Source organism: Leptodactylus fuscus, chromosome 2, assembly GCF_031893055.1.
Source record: "Leptodactylus fuscus isolate aLepFus1 chromosome 2, aLepFus1.hap2, whole genome shotgun sequence".
Lineage (NCBI taxonomy): Eukaryota > Metazoa > Chordata > Amphibia > Anura > Leptodactylidae > Leptodactylus > Leptodactylus fuscus.
The window spans coordinates 166,571,458-166,590,736 of record NC_134266.1 but is presented as its reverse complement, the minus strand read 5'-3'; the positions used below and the strand labels follow the sequence as shown (position 1 = coordinate 166,590,736).

Sequence of the window (19,279 nt, the reverse complement as noted above, 5' to 3'; positions counted from 1 at the left end):
GTGCCCATGGGATTTTGCCCAGTGATTTTGTATGTTTCTATTCCTATTATAAAAAATATGCCTTCACTAGTTAAAGTCCATTATGCCTTATCAGGCCCATGATTGTATGCTGATTTCAGATATATATCTGTATCTTTTTTCTATCTTTCACCATATTGGAGAAACTGTATTTTCAAAAAGTGTGCAATGACTGTATCTAATTAATAACAATGAACTAGCCACAGGACCAGGGTCTCCCAAGGATTATTGATACAAGTGTTGGGGGAGCCTTGCAAGATTTGTCATTCAAAAACTGGTTTGGTCCGAACCAGAGATGCTATTATTATAGTCTCTGGTCTAAGTATCATGATGTTGGCATGCCTACATGACTGCAGAGGCCTGAATACAAGCCTCAGTGAACCCCTGAAGCTGCTGACGTCATTTGGGACAGTGGAAGAGGCCCTAAGAAAACAGGGACCCCCAATGGACACAGCAACGAAGTCCTGGAGAGGCGTGTAGCATTGTTTACTCACCTGTCCTAGGTCTCTGGTGGTTCATTTATGGAAAACTCCAAAAATTCAGGGTTTGACTTGACGTCTTACTAACCAGTTCACTCATCCCTAATTAACACTAATGGAAGCAAAGGGTAGCTCGTTCTGTCGGATCTCAAAGAAGGGCTACGGTTGCACAAATTTTAGATAAGGATAATGCTAATTATGATAGAAAACTATCAGAACACACAATTTATAGCAGCTTACTTGAGTTCCTGTGCTGACCCTGTCCATTGCTGAACATGTGAGCAACAGACCTGGACCGTGAAAAAATGGGAAAAAAAAGAGGCCTGGTCTGATAAATCACATTTTCTTTTACGTCATGTGGATGACCTGGTGGCGATCATGGTTTACTTGGAGAAAAGATAGTAGCAGAATGCAGGCAGAAGGCAAGGCATATTAATAAGACTACACTGTGTAGACTGCTAAGTAATATCTGACTACTATAACTTTTAAATTAACAGATATAAAAAAAGAAAGATTCTTGAGAACTCTGTCTTGATGATTACAGTTTTGCTCAAATTCTTTTGCTTTGATTCAGATTAAAACTTAAGTGAAGACAAATTGTGATCAATCTGTAATGAGAGTTTTTCAATCATGCAACATCTGATTTATCTTATGAATAATAAAAGAATGTACAGGAAAATATATAGCATAAGGTGTCACTTAACTGAACTGTAAAGTGAAAGTGAAAGTAATCAACCTGGAAATTAGACATAACCCTATACATTAAATGACTATAAATGGTATGCATTATCCCTTGTATAAGCTTAACAGTTACATCTGAGCTAAGCACAACCAGTTGATACACACCAAAAGATCTTGTCTTGTTATTTTTTCAATCGATTGGAAGGAATGTATTTTTACTTATCTAACTAGGACACATATATAATTTCATTTGACTCTGTCTAGAAATATGTAATTTATGTAGACTGTCACTGACAGCTCCTGGCTTCTGTGATGTCCCCAGGAACTGTTTGATCTGGATTACAGACAGATGATCTTCGTACACAGGCGTGCAAATCATTTTGGACAGTTTCATATGTTGAAAAATATACTGAATAGTTTGAAGAACCTGAGTGATTATGTAGATGAGACAAAAGGTCTTTGTAAATTTAGCATATGCTTGACCCCTTAGAATTTAAGGAAACTACACATTTATTTCAAGTAGTATAACAGTCGGTGATAAATGGTAGAATTGTTGTCAGTAAAGTGAAGATATTTGATATACTGCTTGATAATCTATAAAAAATGGACAGTTTCAGCAGTTCTGTTGGAGATAGTATTAGTGTTGAGCGAATAGTATTCGAATCCTAGATTCGAATACCTCCGTTCCCATAAGAATGCATGGGGGCGGTCAATCGTGGCTTCAATGCATTCCTATGGGAGCGAGGTATTCGAAACTAGGATTCGAATACTATTTGCTCAACACTAGATAGCATAGTTTTGCAGTTTAATGCTCTACTTGTGATGAAAACAGTTACAAACCTTTACTCATATTATCTTTAACAAGCCTGTGCCATCAGTGAATTTTGTGTAACCATAAAAGTCATAGCAAGCTTCTATTTTCAATACTGTTTTCCTCACCATCTTACTCTTTCACTAACAAAGTTACAAGTAAGCCCTGCATTGTAAGTAGCCAATTAGACAGATGCAAGATCCAAGTGGCAACCACTCCACTAAAACTTCAATAATCCAGTTAAGGAATAACAGTCCCCAAACAGAATCCAAAACAAAGTTGATTTATTCTCCTCAGTGTTCAATGTAACATTTCTGTAAGGGAAAGCTAGTTGTGCAATACCCTAGTGCGAGCGGAGGGTGGCGCAGAAACCCAAATAGGCAGTGACACTATAATTTCATCTTCTCAAGGCACTGCCTTGAAAATGCTTTCATTGAGAAGGTGAAACGATGATTTGGACTCTGGGTGAATAAGTCGACTTTGTTTTGGATTCTACACAGTCCAGTCATATTAATGTGCCCACTGCCTACTTTTGACATCAACGTTAAATAACCAATCATAGAAGGCATGTGTCATCAGCCATCTGGGTGCACTCATCATTGTGGAAGGCACGATGGATCAACAGAAGTATGCATCTATCCTTGCGGACCATGTTCACCCCTACATGCGAATTGTTTTTCCTCAGGATGATTGAACCTACCAGCAGTACAATGCGACGTGTCATAAAGCTCGCAGTATACATGTGATTCGAGGAGCATCAGGATGAGTTTACCGTACTCCCTTGGCCAGCAAATTCCCAGGACTTGAACCCAATCGAGAATCTGTGGGACCACAATCAGGTTGTTCGTACCATGGATGCTCAACCGCGTAACCTAGCGCAGCTAGACAACACTGGAGTCGACATGGCTCAACATCCCAGTGAGCATCATCACAACATCCCCTCTCTTTCTGCACGTCTCGCAGCGGTCCTTTTTGCGAAAAGTGGCTATTCTGGATTTTGACAGGTGGTCACATTAATGTGACTGGACTGTGTATTTGTGGAGTGCTGTTTCTTTATCTGGATTATTAGTACTTGACTATATGTCATCAATATCCTGCTACCAGACTCAGATTCGCCATTATAAACCATTTATGTACTTTAGCGCCAAAAATTGATCATGTGTTAGAATTCTAAAGTTTAAGTTATATAAGCAAACATTTATTCAACCTAGTCAATCCTAAAGTCCTCCTTTGTAAGTGCTAAAGTGCAGGTGTTAATTATCTTACTTCATTGGTGTCTTCATATTCACATTAACTAATTTATGCAACCTTGATTTGATTAGTTTTACATAGATTTTGTTTTGCATTGCATTATAAAGGGACAGAGATATAGTATAATTGTTGCACATGATTATTCATGTAGTTCTGCAATTAACATGAAGATTGGTATAACACATTGAACATTGCAGAAAACATTAGCATTGTGATTCTAAATACAATCCAGAAAAATAAACAGTTGGTAGCTCAGATTGGCTTGATGTCTGTGGACAGTTGGCAGACATACCCAGCAAGATGGCACAATGGATTTATTAATTTCAAAGTTTTTATGCAATATAAAGTATTCACAGAAGCACATTACATAAAAGTGTATTAGTCTGTTTAGCATTCATCATCCTACCTATGTATTGTAGACATCAGTAATAATATTATGAATGTATTACATCCTATCTTCCCTAAATCAAAGTGTTATATCACAAAATAATCCCTCTGCATATGTTCTATTATAGCATAGAAGAGGGTCCCCTTTTATGATGAACAACTACCTTATATGGGTGCATTCACACTGCTGATATGCTGACTGATTCTGAACGTTAAAACACGTTCAGAATCAGCACGTATAAAGCAGATCCCATTCATTTCAATGGGAGCCGGCATACGAGCGCTCCCCATTGAAATGAATGGGCTGCTTTTTTCTCTACGAGCGCTCCCATTGAAGTGAATGGGAAGCGCTCGCGTGTATGGCTCGGACTGAGCCGAGCGCTGGGCCCCTTCACACGGCGAGCTGTACACGCGAGTGCTTCCCATTCACTTCAATGGGAGCGCTCGTAGAGAAAAAAGCAGCCCATTCATTTCAATGGGGAGCGCTCATATGCCGGCTCCCATTGAAATGAATGGGATCTTCTTTATACGTGCTGATTCTGAACGTGTTTTAACGTTCAGAATCAGTCAGCATATCAGTAATGTGAATGCACCCTATGACTGGTTCCCATTCTGGAGGACTCAAGCCATCTTTGTATTACATGGACGATCATTCAACTGAATCACTTCCATGTAATACTTAATTTCCGTACAACAACCAAAGCCCGGCTGGCCATTATTTATCATGGCAATTCAATATGCTTGCTATGCTTGACAACTGTTTGCTACTCATGACGTACACACTGTTCTGATCACGAGCCGCCAACAAGTTAATACGTAAACGTTATTATGTTTTGCATTGTTCTAAGTCTTATTGCCCAAGGTCATTTATTATATGAAACTAGCTCTTTACTGGGCAAGAAATTAGCAGTGAGAGATAATGTACTGTTGGGTGAATCAAAATGAATACAAAGGCAAACTGAAGGAGCAAAGCAACCATAGCAACAGGCTGTTCATGTCATATAAGAGCTATGAAAAATGAGAGCTTGAATCTGATTGATATAGTCCATCTATATGCAACTTTCACCTAGCTCAAATTTTGATGTTTTTCCCTATAATGGTGATGCAGGCCTAACCTCATCAGTTCACCAGTTCTCTATCCAATCCAATTCAACCCATTCCTTTTAAAACTGAATTAGTAAAAAGGCAAAAAAAAACAGTTTGATACCTTGTACAGCATGTCTTTTCTATAGATTCCCCTATAAAACCGAGAAGAGCACAGGCTGTGAACACTAAGGCTAGACAATATTGAGAAATCCTAGTACAAAATGTTCCGTACTGTCATTTCAGTGAATCTTGTCTGCAATTTTATTGATTTTTTTTATTTTTTTATTATACATTATAGAAAAAGTTATGCAGAAACAGCTACCACAGCATAAACTTATGTATTGGTAGACTCAGTCCACCATACGTGTATGTTTTCAATAAAGTAGCAGTATTGCTAGCTAGTATACTTTTACATTGTATTCTGCATTTATCTATAGTTCTTTCCTGCTGCAGGCTACACCTCTAAATGACAGTTTTTGCTGAACTCCGCTTGAAAGTGGGCTGACACTAACTGCTATGATGTCTCTCATACATAGCACACAGGGAGAATAGATAAAACTGTACTATCACTATCTCTCACACAGGCATAGCAGTATGGAGGATATTATACAGTAGTACTGAGCAGTGTTGCTGTGAACCTGGCACTGGTGTGAGCTACAACACTTAATAGAAGCAGAAGCATTGATGTGTCTTTCTGCAGAATCTCCCTCCTACTCCTCCCTTTCCCTCCTCCATAAAATTGTATGTTCAGCAACTGTAACCTGATAACTCATTGAGCTAATAATCCATTTTTATCTTTAACTCATTGAAGATTTTGTCAGTGAGTGTTCAGTGCAGGAGGTGGAGAAGAGAAATACAGTATCCATCTGATAAGTGAAGAAAAAAGTATTTTTCTGTAATAAAATATATTACAATGTTTCTAACCACCACTTTTATTATTGATTCATGGAAAAAGTTAAAAAATAGTTCCATTTGTAACTATGGTGCTTGCAATATCTTACCATTCTCAGATCTAGCTTTCATCTAATTACATGAATGGCATCTAATTGGACCCATATCAATGATCAAACATGTATGAGATCATGGAAGTTCCCATGTTGCAAATATCCTACATTAAAGGGGAACTTCATTCACAATGGTATATTATAGATACATACTCTATGAGAAAATGACATGATGTACAGAATGACAGTTCTATAAAACCCACAGACTCCCTTGACTATGCTTATGTATTCCACTGGCACAACATTTTAAGAGAACAATATTACGGGTTATTGATTCTAGATTTTAAGGATACGTTGAGCCACGGTTATATACTGACTATCGGATTGGGGTCGGGAGGGAATATTTTTCCCTGAAATAGGGCAATTGGCATAAGCGTCATGGAGTTTTTTTGCCTTCTTCTGGATCAATACTGTAGGGGATTGTAGAGTTATAGGTTGGACTTGATGGACTGATGTCTTCATCCAACCTCATCTACTATGTAGCTATCTTAAAGTCCAGTATTAGCTTTATTTTGTGGGAAATCTGACTCAAAGGGTTTTCAGTGTTCAATAGAATGTTTTTGCTATGCCTTTAATGTGGCAGCTGAGATTACAGACTTCACTTGTATATTTGCCATATTTCCCTTTAAGGGATGGGCATTCAGAAGTAGGGAGCAAAATGTGAATGTCCAGAGTGCAATGTTTTTGAATTAACCTGCTGAAAGTTAACTCACCTCTGTATGCTTTGTGATGTCAAGTCAATGGAAAGCATACTATAGAACCCCACTGAAGCGCCTTAAAGTATGTTCAATACTGGTAAGTTTTAGTTTTACATAATGTTTGCCATGGCATTTTACTGTCACATCCCATAATCTATGCTACAAAACAATATTACTTTCATATACAAAGCCAAGAGGTCAAAGTTGACATGTTGACCTTTTCCTTTTATCAATGAGAAGTCACTTTATATCAATCTCCATGTACAATTTCTGAGCTATTCTGCGTAGACAGCTGCTAAAGAAACCTACAGAAACATTGCTCACAGCAATTGATACAAAGAGCATCATTAAACTTTTACTTTTGAGCAAACTACTGTACATTACCTTACCCAAACATTTGTTGACACCGGGATACTTATATATTATGAGTGCATATCAGCAGGGCTTTTACGGGAGATCCATATGCATCACAATAAAGGAAGAAGTCCATAAAGCTTTGCTGGAGAATTTATTTTTAGGATTTGTTTGTTAAGAGTTCGGAAAAACTGACAACAACTAGCAACCTCTAGTGGCTTTAATGCACCTGGAAAATGAAAATGAAGCAGGCCACTTACAACTAACAAATGCTAGATTTTCTGGGTCAAGAAAGCTGTTCTAAGAGGCTCTTCTGTTCTTCATTAGGAAAGATATTGGTTTAGCAATGTAGAAAAGCAAATTATTAACATACCAGATCAATGCACAATAAACATGGATAGCCATAGCTGGTGCTTGCTCTTTGTATGCGTTCAAAGATTCATTTTGTCAATTAGACATGGATTTAACCATTTCATTGATGTGCTTTACAAGAGGAACAAGTAAGGGGGGGGGGGAGGCATGCCAGGGAAAAGAAGGGGGAAGCATGTTCTGTGCTTGAATGAAATCAATACTATTTAAGCAGCTTTTGAGCAAGAAAGAGAGAACATTTTGTCAGTACTTTAAAAAAGAAAGGAGCAGATGCTGAAATCCTGACATGGTTACCAAGCATTGATAAATCAGCATGGTAAAAATACTGTAAGTGTCACAATATTGTAGCGCTCATTCAAAGTTAGCCAAGACGTCTACATATGCTAGAAGTGAAAAAATGTGATTTCTATTTGGTCAGTCAACCAGCTGAGTTAGACAGAGAAAATGAAGTAAATGAATAATAAATGAACTGCAAATGAGCTAAGCCATGCTAAAGGTTATTTACAAGACAAGTCAAGGCAAACAAAGCTCAAACCAATGAGTTTGGAAAAAAACCCCACTAAATAATCATATATCGGCCCACAAGTCGCGTCTGTCCATCAAGAGCATTTCATTCCTCTGTTATTATTGACAAACTCATTATAAGTAGACGTACAAGAAAAAAAGCATGGTTTTCACCCAGTGATAAGCATTTCAGAATAGAATAAACACCAGCCCACATAAGTGTTAAGTTGTCGAGTGTCACGCCAGCTTAAAATCATATAGTTAGCTGCAAACTGTGCCTTTCGCTGCTCAGTGGTCTTAAGTTGTAGTGACATTTTAATTGCTAGTGTTATATTAAAACTGAACTCTTGATAAGTTCTCTTCTAAATGATCACCTGTTGTTACATATCCAGCACCGTAGAATAGAAACCACATGTGAAATTGCTAGCTACTCCTCTGAGCATTTTCTAAAAATTAAATATCACGGAACACCCCATTTTACACACTAAGAGCTTTAGATCACGATCGGCACAGTCTCATTGCAACAACTTATGCAAATGCAATAATAATCGCTGTCAGTAGAAATAACAGGAATGGCTTTATAGAGCATTCCATTGTCTGTCACTGAATATTATATTTGATACAGTCGGCCACACATAAATTAAGATCCTTAATCGAGCAAGTAAATGATAGAGCAGCTGGGAAGACATCAACTTGGCTAAACGTGAATACAGTTCAATAGATGAGACAGATGTTAGAGTTGCTGGATAACCCTGCAGGAAGCCACTGTTTTATTTTCCTATGTAATACTGCTTTTAACAACTGAATAATGGCTGAACATAGGCAGAATAAATCAAAAGGGAAACCCCAGCTGCAGCTTAATATTATGACAAGTAGAAAAAAAAAACGAGGCAGGGGGTTACTGTTCTGGAGCTGAGCATAATACTGACTTATTGTAGATTACAACATGTACATCACTGAAGAATTCCTCCTAATAGCTTGCATTATCTTGTTCACAGGCTGCTGTTGCTGCACTAGTCAATCTGTTGACATTAAGCTGTAGCTGCCCCTACTCGACTTTTAAGACCCTCTTCTCAACTTAACCCTTTCTCAGATACACCCTGAAGGGTCTATCCCAGCCGTGTGAAAGACAAGGGTTAACACAGAGAATAAACACAGTGTACAGAGTTTATCTGCCATCATCTACTATGAGCGTGCAGAGGATGTTAGCATAGTCTTTGTCACAGTCAGTTTCTTATTACATTCATAATGATAAGATGACTTTGCTAATCCTACCTTCCATGCCAGCTGCTTTTTGCTTGTCACTCCATCATGCCAATAAGTTGGCTGCTGTAACAAATCAAGATAGTGCAAAACAGCATCTTTTCCCTGCATCTGTCATCTTCCACAAAGCATTCTATTACTGCCGACTGCTGGGAACAAGAAAGTCTATTTGAATTCCAATAGCTCCCCTCACGCATGATTCAAGTTAGGTTAGGTGAGCATGCCTAACATGATTCTCACCGTCATTTATTATGCAGCTGCTACACCGTCGGTGTGGTAACCAGTGACTTAATCTGATACGTCGGGCTCACAAAGCTAATTCTTGCTGCAAGCTCACATGAGCTCGAAAGAAGCAGCATTCATTTATCGAGCATTCCTCCTGTCGGAACCACACTGGCACTGCCTCTGCAAATCTGTTTTAAATCCCACGATTCTTCCCGTTCTATTGGCTGGCATGACTTGGAGACGATTTATTTATTTATTTTTTTCTAGAAGAGGAGTGGCTTCCTGTATTACTTGCTGTAACAGACAGATATACGCTGATAATCCAACTAAACTACACAGTGATAAAATCAGGAATCGTCACAGATCATATGACTTGTTGGATATGCAGCATCCTTGGTGGATGTTTTCATTTCTGGTAGCTGAGGCAGTTCTTCATAATAACTGGAAGAAAGTGGATCGCTGGCAGAGAAAGAAGCTTTGCAAGAAATCGAGGCTGGGATGTAATTACTCTATGCTGATGTAAAATTAAAGCAGAATAAAAGGTTGAATGTCATGCATCCCTTTTACTTGGAGAAGCAATGAGTGGCAGAAGTGACAAGCAAGGCAAAATGGCTAATTAACATTCCATCAGGACACGAGCAGTAAGCACAATGACTAACGCCGGTGACCTACATGGTCGAAAATCACAGCTACTTATGCCACGTACCATACAGTTTAAGGATTAATAAATATGTTTCTAATGCCATCTATGGAAACTCTGAAGTATTGTATGTGATAAGTGTTATTATAAAGACTGCAAAGAAATGGATCAAAGTCATATCACAGTGTAAGTCAACAGATTGCCTGGGGGCTGCTACTATAGCTTCTTAGGTGAAGATATTTACTCTTAGGGGAGATTGACATGTGGCATTTTTTGTAGAAATTTTTGAAAGCTAAATAGGATTGAATTTTGGTCGAGAGCATATAGATTGCTGTAAGCCATTTTCAGATGAATGGGACAGTCACAGAAATTTCTGCAACAAATTTGTTGTACATGAAATCACCCTGAAGCTAAAGCTACATAAACGCCAAAGAAATCAATGCTGTGTTTTACAGTACCCACATAGTGAATGAGATTCTGGTTAATCCCATCCACACATTGAAGAAAAAAATCCACTGCGGAAAAGCTTCATTTTCAAAAACGCCTCCGTATGTTTAATAAGGAAAGAAAATCCGCAAAGAAAAATTCAACAAAAACACAACAAAAAGCCCTGTGGGAAAAAAAAAGTGTTGTGTTTCCACAGCTTTTTCTTTTGGCTGCGTTTCGCTAGGGGTTTAGACCCTACTACTTGGCATAGATCCATATCAGCCTGAAGGATCCGCCAGTGATTATGGAGTACTTCTAGTACCCCCCTATGTTGATCATCGAAGGTACCCACTATTCTCATGATTCCCTCCTCTTTCTTTTTATCCTTAGGAACCAACAGATCTTTCCTATCAGTACTTCTCGCTTTCTCATAGGCTTGTTTAATGGTATCAGTGGGGAAGCCTCTTTCTTCAAACCTGCCCGATAATTCCAAGGACTCTCTCTTGAAATCCTGCTCTTCCGAACAATTCCTTTTGACCCTCAAGAATTGACCTACAGGGATCCCCCTCTTTAGAGGGACCGGATGATAGCTATTCCAATCCAATAAACTGTTCGTAGCAGTCTCCTTACGGAACATTGTTGTTGCAATCCTTCCATCTTTCGCTCTGGATAATCTAAGATCTAAAAAACTCAGGGTGTGCCTATTGAATTCCGATGTGAACTTTAAACCTAAATTATTCACATTAAGCTCCCCTACAAAGGATTCAAATTCCTCCTTGGAACCTTGCCACAGGATGAGCACGTCATCAATAAATCGAAGCCAAAGCTCGATGTTCATAGCCCATAATTGGTTCTCCTCTGAAAAAACTACGGTCTCCTCCCACCAGCCGAGGTACAGGTTGGCATATGTGGGGGCCACAGGGATTGGAGGAGGGTGTGAGGAGGGGAGGAGCCGGGTGCCTTATATAGTGGTTCATTTGCAGCGGAGGTTACCGCCGACATCAGAGCGGTCACGCTGCGGTCACGCTACACAATTTATTTCCCAGCAATGGCATCAACTGTTGCAGAAAATACCCTGAGACAGCCCCTGATGATACTTTGAATAGTGGAAACGCGTTGGACATTTGAATGGTGGCAGGGCTATTTAGCTACTTGTCATATATAGCTTCTCTGTGGGGAGTTTAGTGGATCCAAATTCAGCTTTTCATCTGGCATGAGTCCTGTTGGTGTGGCATTAGGCCAGTATCCTCAGGTGCAAGTGCTGTGTTGAAGGCTGTATCATTTATTTGGAATCCCATGCTATTTGATCACACTCCCACTGGATTAGCTATGACATGGTATTTACAGGGAGGAAAGGGCTAGAGGTCTGTACCTACCTTAGAGTATATATCTAGCTCTAGACATTAATGACTATTGGTCAAAGCCCCTATCCCTATCCCTGTGATTGAATTTTCATTCCCCCTAGTTGCTGCGAGTGCAGTGAGTGGGAGTGGTATGCCAAAGTCCATAGGCATTTGATCTGCTACGGCAATCATGTTGGTCTTGAGTGTGACAAAGAAAGATTGACCACTCTTTGTTCTGAACTACATTTTTAATTATTTATCTTATTAAAAGTTAAGTTTTATACTAGTGCATCAGAGTCCTCCTAGGATTTCTCAGTGAGTATAGTTTTGATAGGTGGGCACAATATTTTTTGAATTCAGTGAGTGGATTACATTGCAGGTTTAGAACCCACAATTCATTATTTGATTTGTGTTTAGCCCTGGTTTACTTAATGTTTTAGCATATTTATTGAGTGTTCATGAAATGTGAGTCAGTTTGTAATACTTAATTTTTTGCCCTCAGATAGAAAGTAAAAAGTTCCTTTTAAGTTTCTCACCCTACTATATTTAAACATTAATAAACTGGAAATTCAGATCAGCAACTACATTATTTCACTTAGACACTGATATCACCCTTTCATCAGCAAGTAGTACATCCAGAATTCTATAAAAGCCGCTCACATCTTCTCCTAAGTAACAACCTAAATATACTAACGGCACAACTTTACAAATTGGTCTTTCCAGAACCTAGAGGACCAAACACATTGAAGCACTCCAGTGCTAATGCTTCTTTCCCACTGTGTTGGCACTGTAGGAGATCTGAATATAAGCTATGTTTCTAAACATAATACAACTAAAAAAAATTTTGAGAGAAGTCCTCAGTAGTTGATACCTTTATTAATGGCTAACTTTAAAAAAATGATGACATATTGCGAGCTCTCGGGATATTAAAGCTATCCCTTCATCAGGCTGGTATACCAGCCTGATTAAGGGACAGCGTATACCAGCCTGATTAAGGGACAGCGTATACCAGCCTGATGAAGGGACAGCGTATACCAGCCTGATTAAGGGACAGCGTATACCAGCCTGATTAATGGACAGCGTATACCAGCCTGATTAATGGACAGCGTATACCAGCCTGATGAAGGGATCGCTTTAATATCCCGAAAGCTCGCAATACGTCGTCATTTTTTTAAGTTAGCCATTAATAAAGGTATCAACTACTGAAGACTTCTCTCAAAAAATTTTTATTTCATATCCACTGGCTAAAATGGTACCAAGATATTTTTCCTTATAGTACAACTAATCAGCTGAAATCTCCAAGTAGACATCCCCTCTTAGAATAATGTAGAATTCAACTGTCTTTTAAATGAAAAAATGAGATCATGTTCATTACAACGACAGAAGGTACAGACTACAATTGTAATGTGTGCTGGATTGAGAAAATATGGCCATACATTTTGACATTTCAAGATTTGTAGTGGAAGAAAAGACCCTATAGGTCCATATTATGGGCCCATAAGAGATACCATGTGCTGCTGTGAGCTGCCTCAATAACACTACATAAAGATGTGTCTTCCTTAATTGGCTGAACACATTCATAAAATTGTGTCACAAGATAAGCTGCTGCTACCTGCTGATAAGTTAACACATACTGACACGCTAGCTATAACTATATGTAAGGTCTGCTGCAGTGGTGTAACTAAGGTCTTATGGGCCTTGGTACAAATTTTTCTCCAGGCCTCTACCCCATCCTAGAGCAAATTCTTGATAGCAACGGTTACAGGTGCTGCAGCGATATCTTCAATACTTGATAGGGGTGCAGCTTTAGTATACACAACTTCAGTTATCAAGTATACGGTGAGTAGTGCAGCACCCAGCATGTAAACCATACTGGGACAGTATAATATGCTCCATAGTAACCCCGACACAGTATTATAATGTTCCAGAGTGGCTCCCACACAGAATGATATGCTCACAGTGGCCCCTATACAGTATTATATGCTCCACAGTGGCCCCCACACAGTATTATATGCGCCATATTACTACAGAGCGCTAGTCTTAACATTTACATCCCAATATCATAATGTGGCAGAAGCACAATTAAATTTTGGCAACACTTTAGCACAAAGAAAAATGAATTGATGCTTGAAACTTTCTTCAATTCAGTATAACACAAGATTTTATAAATAGTTCTTAAGTGAAAATGATAATGTTATCAGATACCTGTCTCAATAAGTATTAGACTATTCAGACTTCTAGGATCTGACATGTTATGACTGCAGTCAGAAATATATCATTAGTAAAGCATGTATTTGCCATCAAATGATATACTAGATCTTGAAAATGAATAATGATATTTGCTGCTAAAAATTTACTTTTTTTTTAGTTGCTGTAAGGTTTTTTCAGTCTATGGATATAGCAAACAGCTTCTTGCAAAGCTTTGTGACTGTATCCTGCCATACAGCATCCAGAGACAAACACAATAGCATATATCAAGCAAATGCACATTAAAATGTATTGCAGAAAAGGCTACATATTTCTATCTCAAGGGTCCCTGATATTCAAGGGTGTTTGCAAATTGTAAATCACCTGTCACTCTCTCTGGACACATAAACTCTTCATCCATGTCCAGGCAATAAAATCGATGTCAGCTTTATCAGGTAGTTTTATATTCAATGAGTTTTCTATGGCAAGCAAGTACCATAATAATTATAGCAACAATATTTTTTTATGACACTGCCTTCAATGATGTTTAGATTTACAAACTAAGCAAGTAAATCATACATACAAACATTTTTATTCAATTTTCTAAGATTTTTTTTTTAACAAGCATTGCTGATCTCTCCCTTTCTCTCTACAAAGTATATGAACAAAAGTATTGGAATGTTTACAATAGCTGTTTATGACATTTCATTCTAAATCCATAGACATTAAAGGGGTAATTCTATATGAGCAAGTTATTCCAACCAATAGGATAGTGACTAGAGACGAGCGAACACTGTTCGGATCAGCCGTTCCGAACAGCACGCTCCCATAGAAATGAATGGAAGCACCTGGCACATACACTTTGCCAGCGGCCAGTCGCCGTGCCAGGTGCTTCCATTCATTTCTATGTGAGCGTGCTGTTCGGAACGGCTGATCCGAACAGTGTTCGCTCATCTCTAATAGTGGCCACTGAGACCTCCACTGATCAGGAGAACTAGGGTGTTTTGACCCCTATATACTGACTTGGAATTTCTGTTCTTTTTCATTCCACAAGTGTTTGATGAGGTTGAAGTCAGGTTGTTTGTGCAAGCCAGACAAATTCTTCCATATCAAACTGATCCAATTATATACATTGTACACTGGGGCACACTCATGCTGAAGCAGAAAATGAATTGCCTAAAATGTTTGGGCAAGCTGAATACATTCAGATTTCCCCTCACTGGAGCTAAACAGCCTAGACCAGTAATGGCAAACCTTTTAGATACTGAGTGTCCAAATTGAAACCCAAAATCCACTAATATATTGCAAAGTGCCAACACAGCAATTTAACCTTAATAATGAGGTTTTATTTTAGGAAAGGGTAGGGATTAGAGATGAGCGAGTACTTTTCAAAACGGCCGTTTCGAATAGCATGCACCCATAGGAATGAATGGAAGCGGCCAGCACGCAGACTTTGCCGGCAGCCGACCACTTAACCCCCTGCGTGCCGGCTGCGTCCATTCATTCCTATGGGTGCGTGCTATTCAAAACAGGAGTTTCAAATAGTACTCGCTTTTTATATCATGCACTTTTTAATTGGGGTAGCAACAGGATGGGGACTTTGTATAGGAGAGGAAAATGTGGATCAGGTTGCCAGGAGCCAAAGATGTCTTTGTTACAAAGTTTACAGAGACAAGTCACAGATGGAAGAAGTGGTGGCCAGATGGAAGAGCCAAGAAATATGAAAGATTACAGGCAGAGACGTCACCTGTAAGTCACAACATTTATCCTGTGTTGTATTTACTTAAACTGTATGCAGTGCCCTGTGTAAAGTCGGTATCTACCACTGTACGGTTAATAGAAAGTGATAATATTTGTTTAACTGAGTAGAGGAAATATTTTTCCCCCCTCATTTACATATTTGCCTGGGACATAATAGCATGCAGAGTGGGTTGTGTTTTATGTCAATGAATGGACATTAATTAATATGTTTTATTATTTAAAAAAAAAACCATAAAATTACACCACATTTCCACATCTTCTTTATCATATTACTACTTTTGTTTCTGAAAAGTTTGTCATAAATTCAGTTTTATTTAATTCTTCTTCAAAATTACAGTTTTGTTTTTTAGCAATAGAATAAAATGATTAATATCAACCATTTTTTAAATGCCCTGAAGCTGGTTACAACTGGTTTAGCGCCTTTATGATTTGTGACAAAAAATTTCAATATATCTGTAAGACTTCAAAATCACCACAAGAAGGCATGTACAAATTGTCAAAAAAAAAACACCCAAAACACTGCCAAGAACATTGTAAAAATATGATTTATAACTTTGAAAACTAGTGGCCTTTTGTCATTTTAGTTGATCACTAGATTTGTCCCAACGTTTCAAAATCCTTCACACTTGCGCCAATTCTGTCCAACATAAATGTGTAAGATTTCTTAATATGCATTGCTATATTTTTATTCAAACACGTAAACAGTTTAAGGTTTATTTGTTTGGTTTTATTTATTGATTCTTCTATTTTATTTTAGTGGTGATTTCTGTTGTTTTTTGTATTTTGTAGAAGAAAATTCCAGTTGAATTGGAGGAAATGTTTTTTTCCCATTTTTTTTCCTGTGATATAGCTATGAACTTAAACATTTATGCCCCTCTCAGTAAAAAACAATGACAGTCTAGTTCAATTCTCTTTACTGATGAACTGCAGCACATTTTTCTAATGGGTTCATTTCAACATTCTTTCATGTGTTTTGACAAAGACATCTAAAAAGCAATTGAAAATCCTATTATTCAGTGCCACACACAGCCAAGATTCACTTCCCAGTATAAGTCAGAATCCCTGTTGTCTTGTTCATCTCTGTAGTGATTACTTAGGTGCAAATGTTGGTGCTGTTCTACATTGGTCCAGCAGTCAGCCAATCACTTTAGGTTCAGTGCATTTGACCAGGCACATTTCCGTGGCTTAGACAACTACTTTTATATGTGTGCTAATGAATACAGTCTTATTTTTCTGGCCATCTTTTTATTTGATTTATGTCACCTTAAGCTGCCCTTGTTTCACTGCTTATAAAATAAACAGGACCAGTACTGGAAAGAAAATCTCACATCTCAACACAAAGTGAGGATATGTCAAAATGATGTCTTACACAATATGTTCAATTTGTAAAAAGAAAACTATAGAATATTTTTACATATAAACCAGTGTATGTTAATTTATAAAAAGAAACATTGTTTTAATGTGCAACTGGATTTCACAATTTTGAAAAGAATATGTGCATATATTTACATATATTTATATAAACATGATAACACTTAAATGTGCAAAAATATTAGAATTATTATCATCAATAGTATTATTATTTATTATAAGTAGTAGTAGAGGAAGTAGTGTATTAATATATTAGATATTACTAGGGGAGTATTATATTCAATACTTATATGAATATGTACAGTACTGTACAAAAGTATATAGAATATAAAAGTATAGAAGAATATAAATAATAGAAGGGTTAATTGTTTATTTTTGTCAATTAAAATGAAGTGAATGAACAATATAGAAATCTAAATCAAATAAACATTTGCTGGAGCCACCTTTTGGAGGAGGAGTCTTGGAAGTGATAATATAACCACCACAGAGACCCATTTTCAACATCAATGAATCTGTCTGGGGCTTGAACATGAACAGACAAAAGAACTTGAGGAAGTCCATTTTTGTCACACCTGCCTATAAACTTTGTAAATTACTGAATACACAACTGAATTATTTCAGACAGATTCAAGCTTTACTTTTTAAAAGAAGATTTTATAAGGAAAGTTTGTTTATTGTGACCAATATTGACTGGTACTACAATGTATTTGGGCATGAGGCTTAAGGTCTAATGAGATTTGATTATTGAGAATCCAGGAAAAATATATGTTTGTACCGTATTAGCCAGTGGATTTGAAATATAAAGATTGAGAGTTTTCAGTAGTTGATACCTTTTTAATGGCTAACAAAAATGATGACATATTGCAAGCTTTTGAGACTACTAGGTCTCTTCATCAGGCATGGTATGACACAATTTCTGAAGGCATGCATATTTATACACAAAAAGGGGCACAGGAATCAAGTGTTCGGTATGTTCGGTGTATACTGCTTCCCATCACCTGTCGCACCGAACACTTGATTCCAGTGCCCTTCTTGTGTATAAATATGCATGCCTTCAGAAATTGTGTCATACCACGCCTGATGAAGAGACCTAGTAGTCTTGAAAGCTTGCAATCTGTCATTTTTGTTAGCCATTAAAAAGGTATCAACTACTGAAGACTCTCAATCTTTATATTCAGAATCCAGGGATTTGTTTAATAGCTGGGTTGCTGCACTCAGCCTACTTTAACAAGGCAGTATTTTAATGTATAAAACTGTGTGAGTCGGGGGTGTTTATTGAAAAACATAGCTTTTCCCTTCACTCTGTGAATATATCAGATATAAATGTGGTGCAGATATGGCCTTTCCTTATCTTTCCTCTTGACTTGACATCATGAACCCATACTATATGTGTGTCTTCAGATGACCACCTTTTTAGAATTAACATGCAACTGTGATACTGTTTATCATGATGTGTATCCTATGTGTCCATGTGTGGATCCATGCTGTGATGTGAAATGAAACCTGTCAAGTGTATTTATAGCATGTTTTGATGCTATATTGAATTACTGTAGCTCCAATAGAAACAGAAATCTTAAAGCAACACTCTGGTGATTAACTTTTCTTGCATTATACAGGTATGACTATATATATAGTAACTCAGATAGTATTAACTTAATTTGTTAATTTCCTCTATCTAAAAATTTATGGGATACTTCTCTTTAGTTGTCATGACAACTATTGGTAACCCCCCCCCCATTGAGAACAGAATAACAGAATCACATGGAATTCTGTTCTCCCAAGGAAGTCACCATTCTCAAGAAACAGATCTTCCTGTAAAGTTCAAACTGAATGGACTGTACTTTAAAGTCTTTCAATAGGGAGGGGGGATGAAACTACTGTCATTAGCTATTGTTGATTATAATACACCTCCTGTCACACAGTTATAATGAAGGACCTCACAGTTTAGCCTCTCTAATTGTATAGTTATAGTTTTCGCTTCAAATTCTAAAAAAATCTAAGAGACCATAATTCCTATCCAGAAGAAGGCAGAGATGACAGTCTCTAACTGTTATTTTTCCAATGATCTCTTTACACCTATGCCTTTAACCATGTCAATGGGCGCCAGTGCAAAATCTTTAATTGTCCAGCCCACCCCGACTTGTGCTCTTTAGAATAATGGTATCTCTTATGTGTAGACAGACCTTTGTTATTGAATCTGTCCCATTGTATTGGGGCACTGCTCTTACTTGACTTGAGAATATTGTAAATAACTACGCAGTCATGTGTAATAATGGATGAAGGTGTACAAAATGTTGTAATTTGAAAGTTATATGACGATTTTTGAAGCAGCTTATTAATGAATTCACAAAGTGCTATTATTCCATTTGGCTATGTCAATGTTTTATTCAGTAATCACTATTATATTGGATTTTAGGTAGC

At 37.6% G+C, this 19,279-nt stretch overlaps 1 protein-coding gene across 9 annotated transcripts in view; it reads right to left on the bottom strand.

Moving 5' to 3' along the window:
- Nucleotides 1–19,279, bottom strand: part of DMD (dystrophin) — a 1,873,751-nt gene that overhangs the window by 1,781,155 nt on the left and 73,317 nt on the right. For 2 of the 9 annotated variants that reach the window (XM_075265064.1, XM_075265068.1), the window contains exon 1: nt 8,918–9,387. The exons of the other annotated variants lie outside the window; for them this stretch is intronic. In XM_075265064.1, coding sequence (XP_075121165.1) covers nt 8,918–8,924 — 7 coding nt within the window. In that variant the 5' untranslated portion in view covers nt 8,925–9,387. Of the gene's footprint in view, nt 1–8,917; nt 9,388–19,279 lie in introns of those variants that run through there. 9 annotated transcript variants of the gene reach the window in all.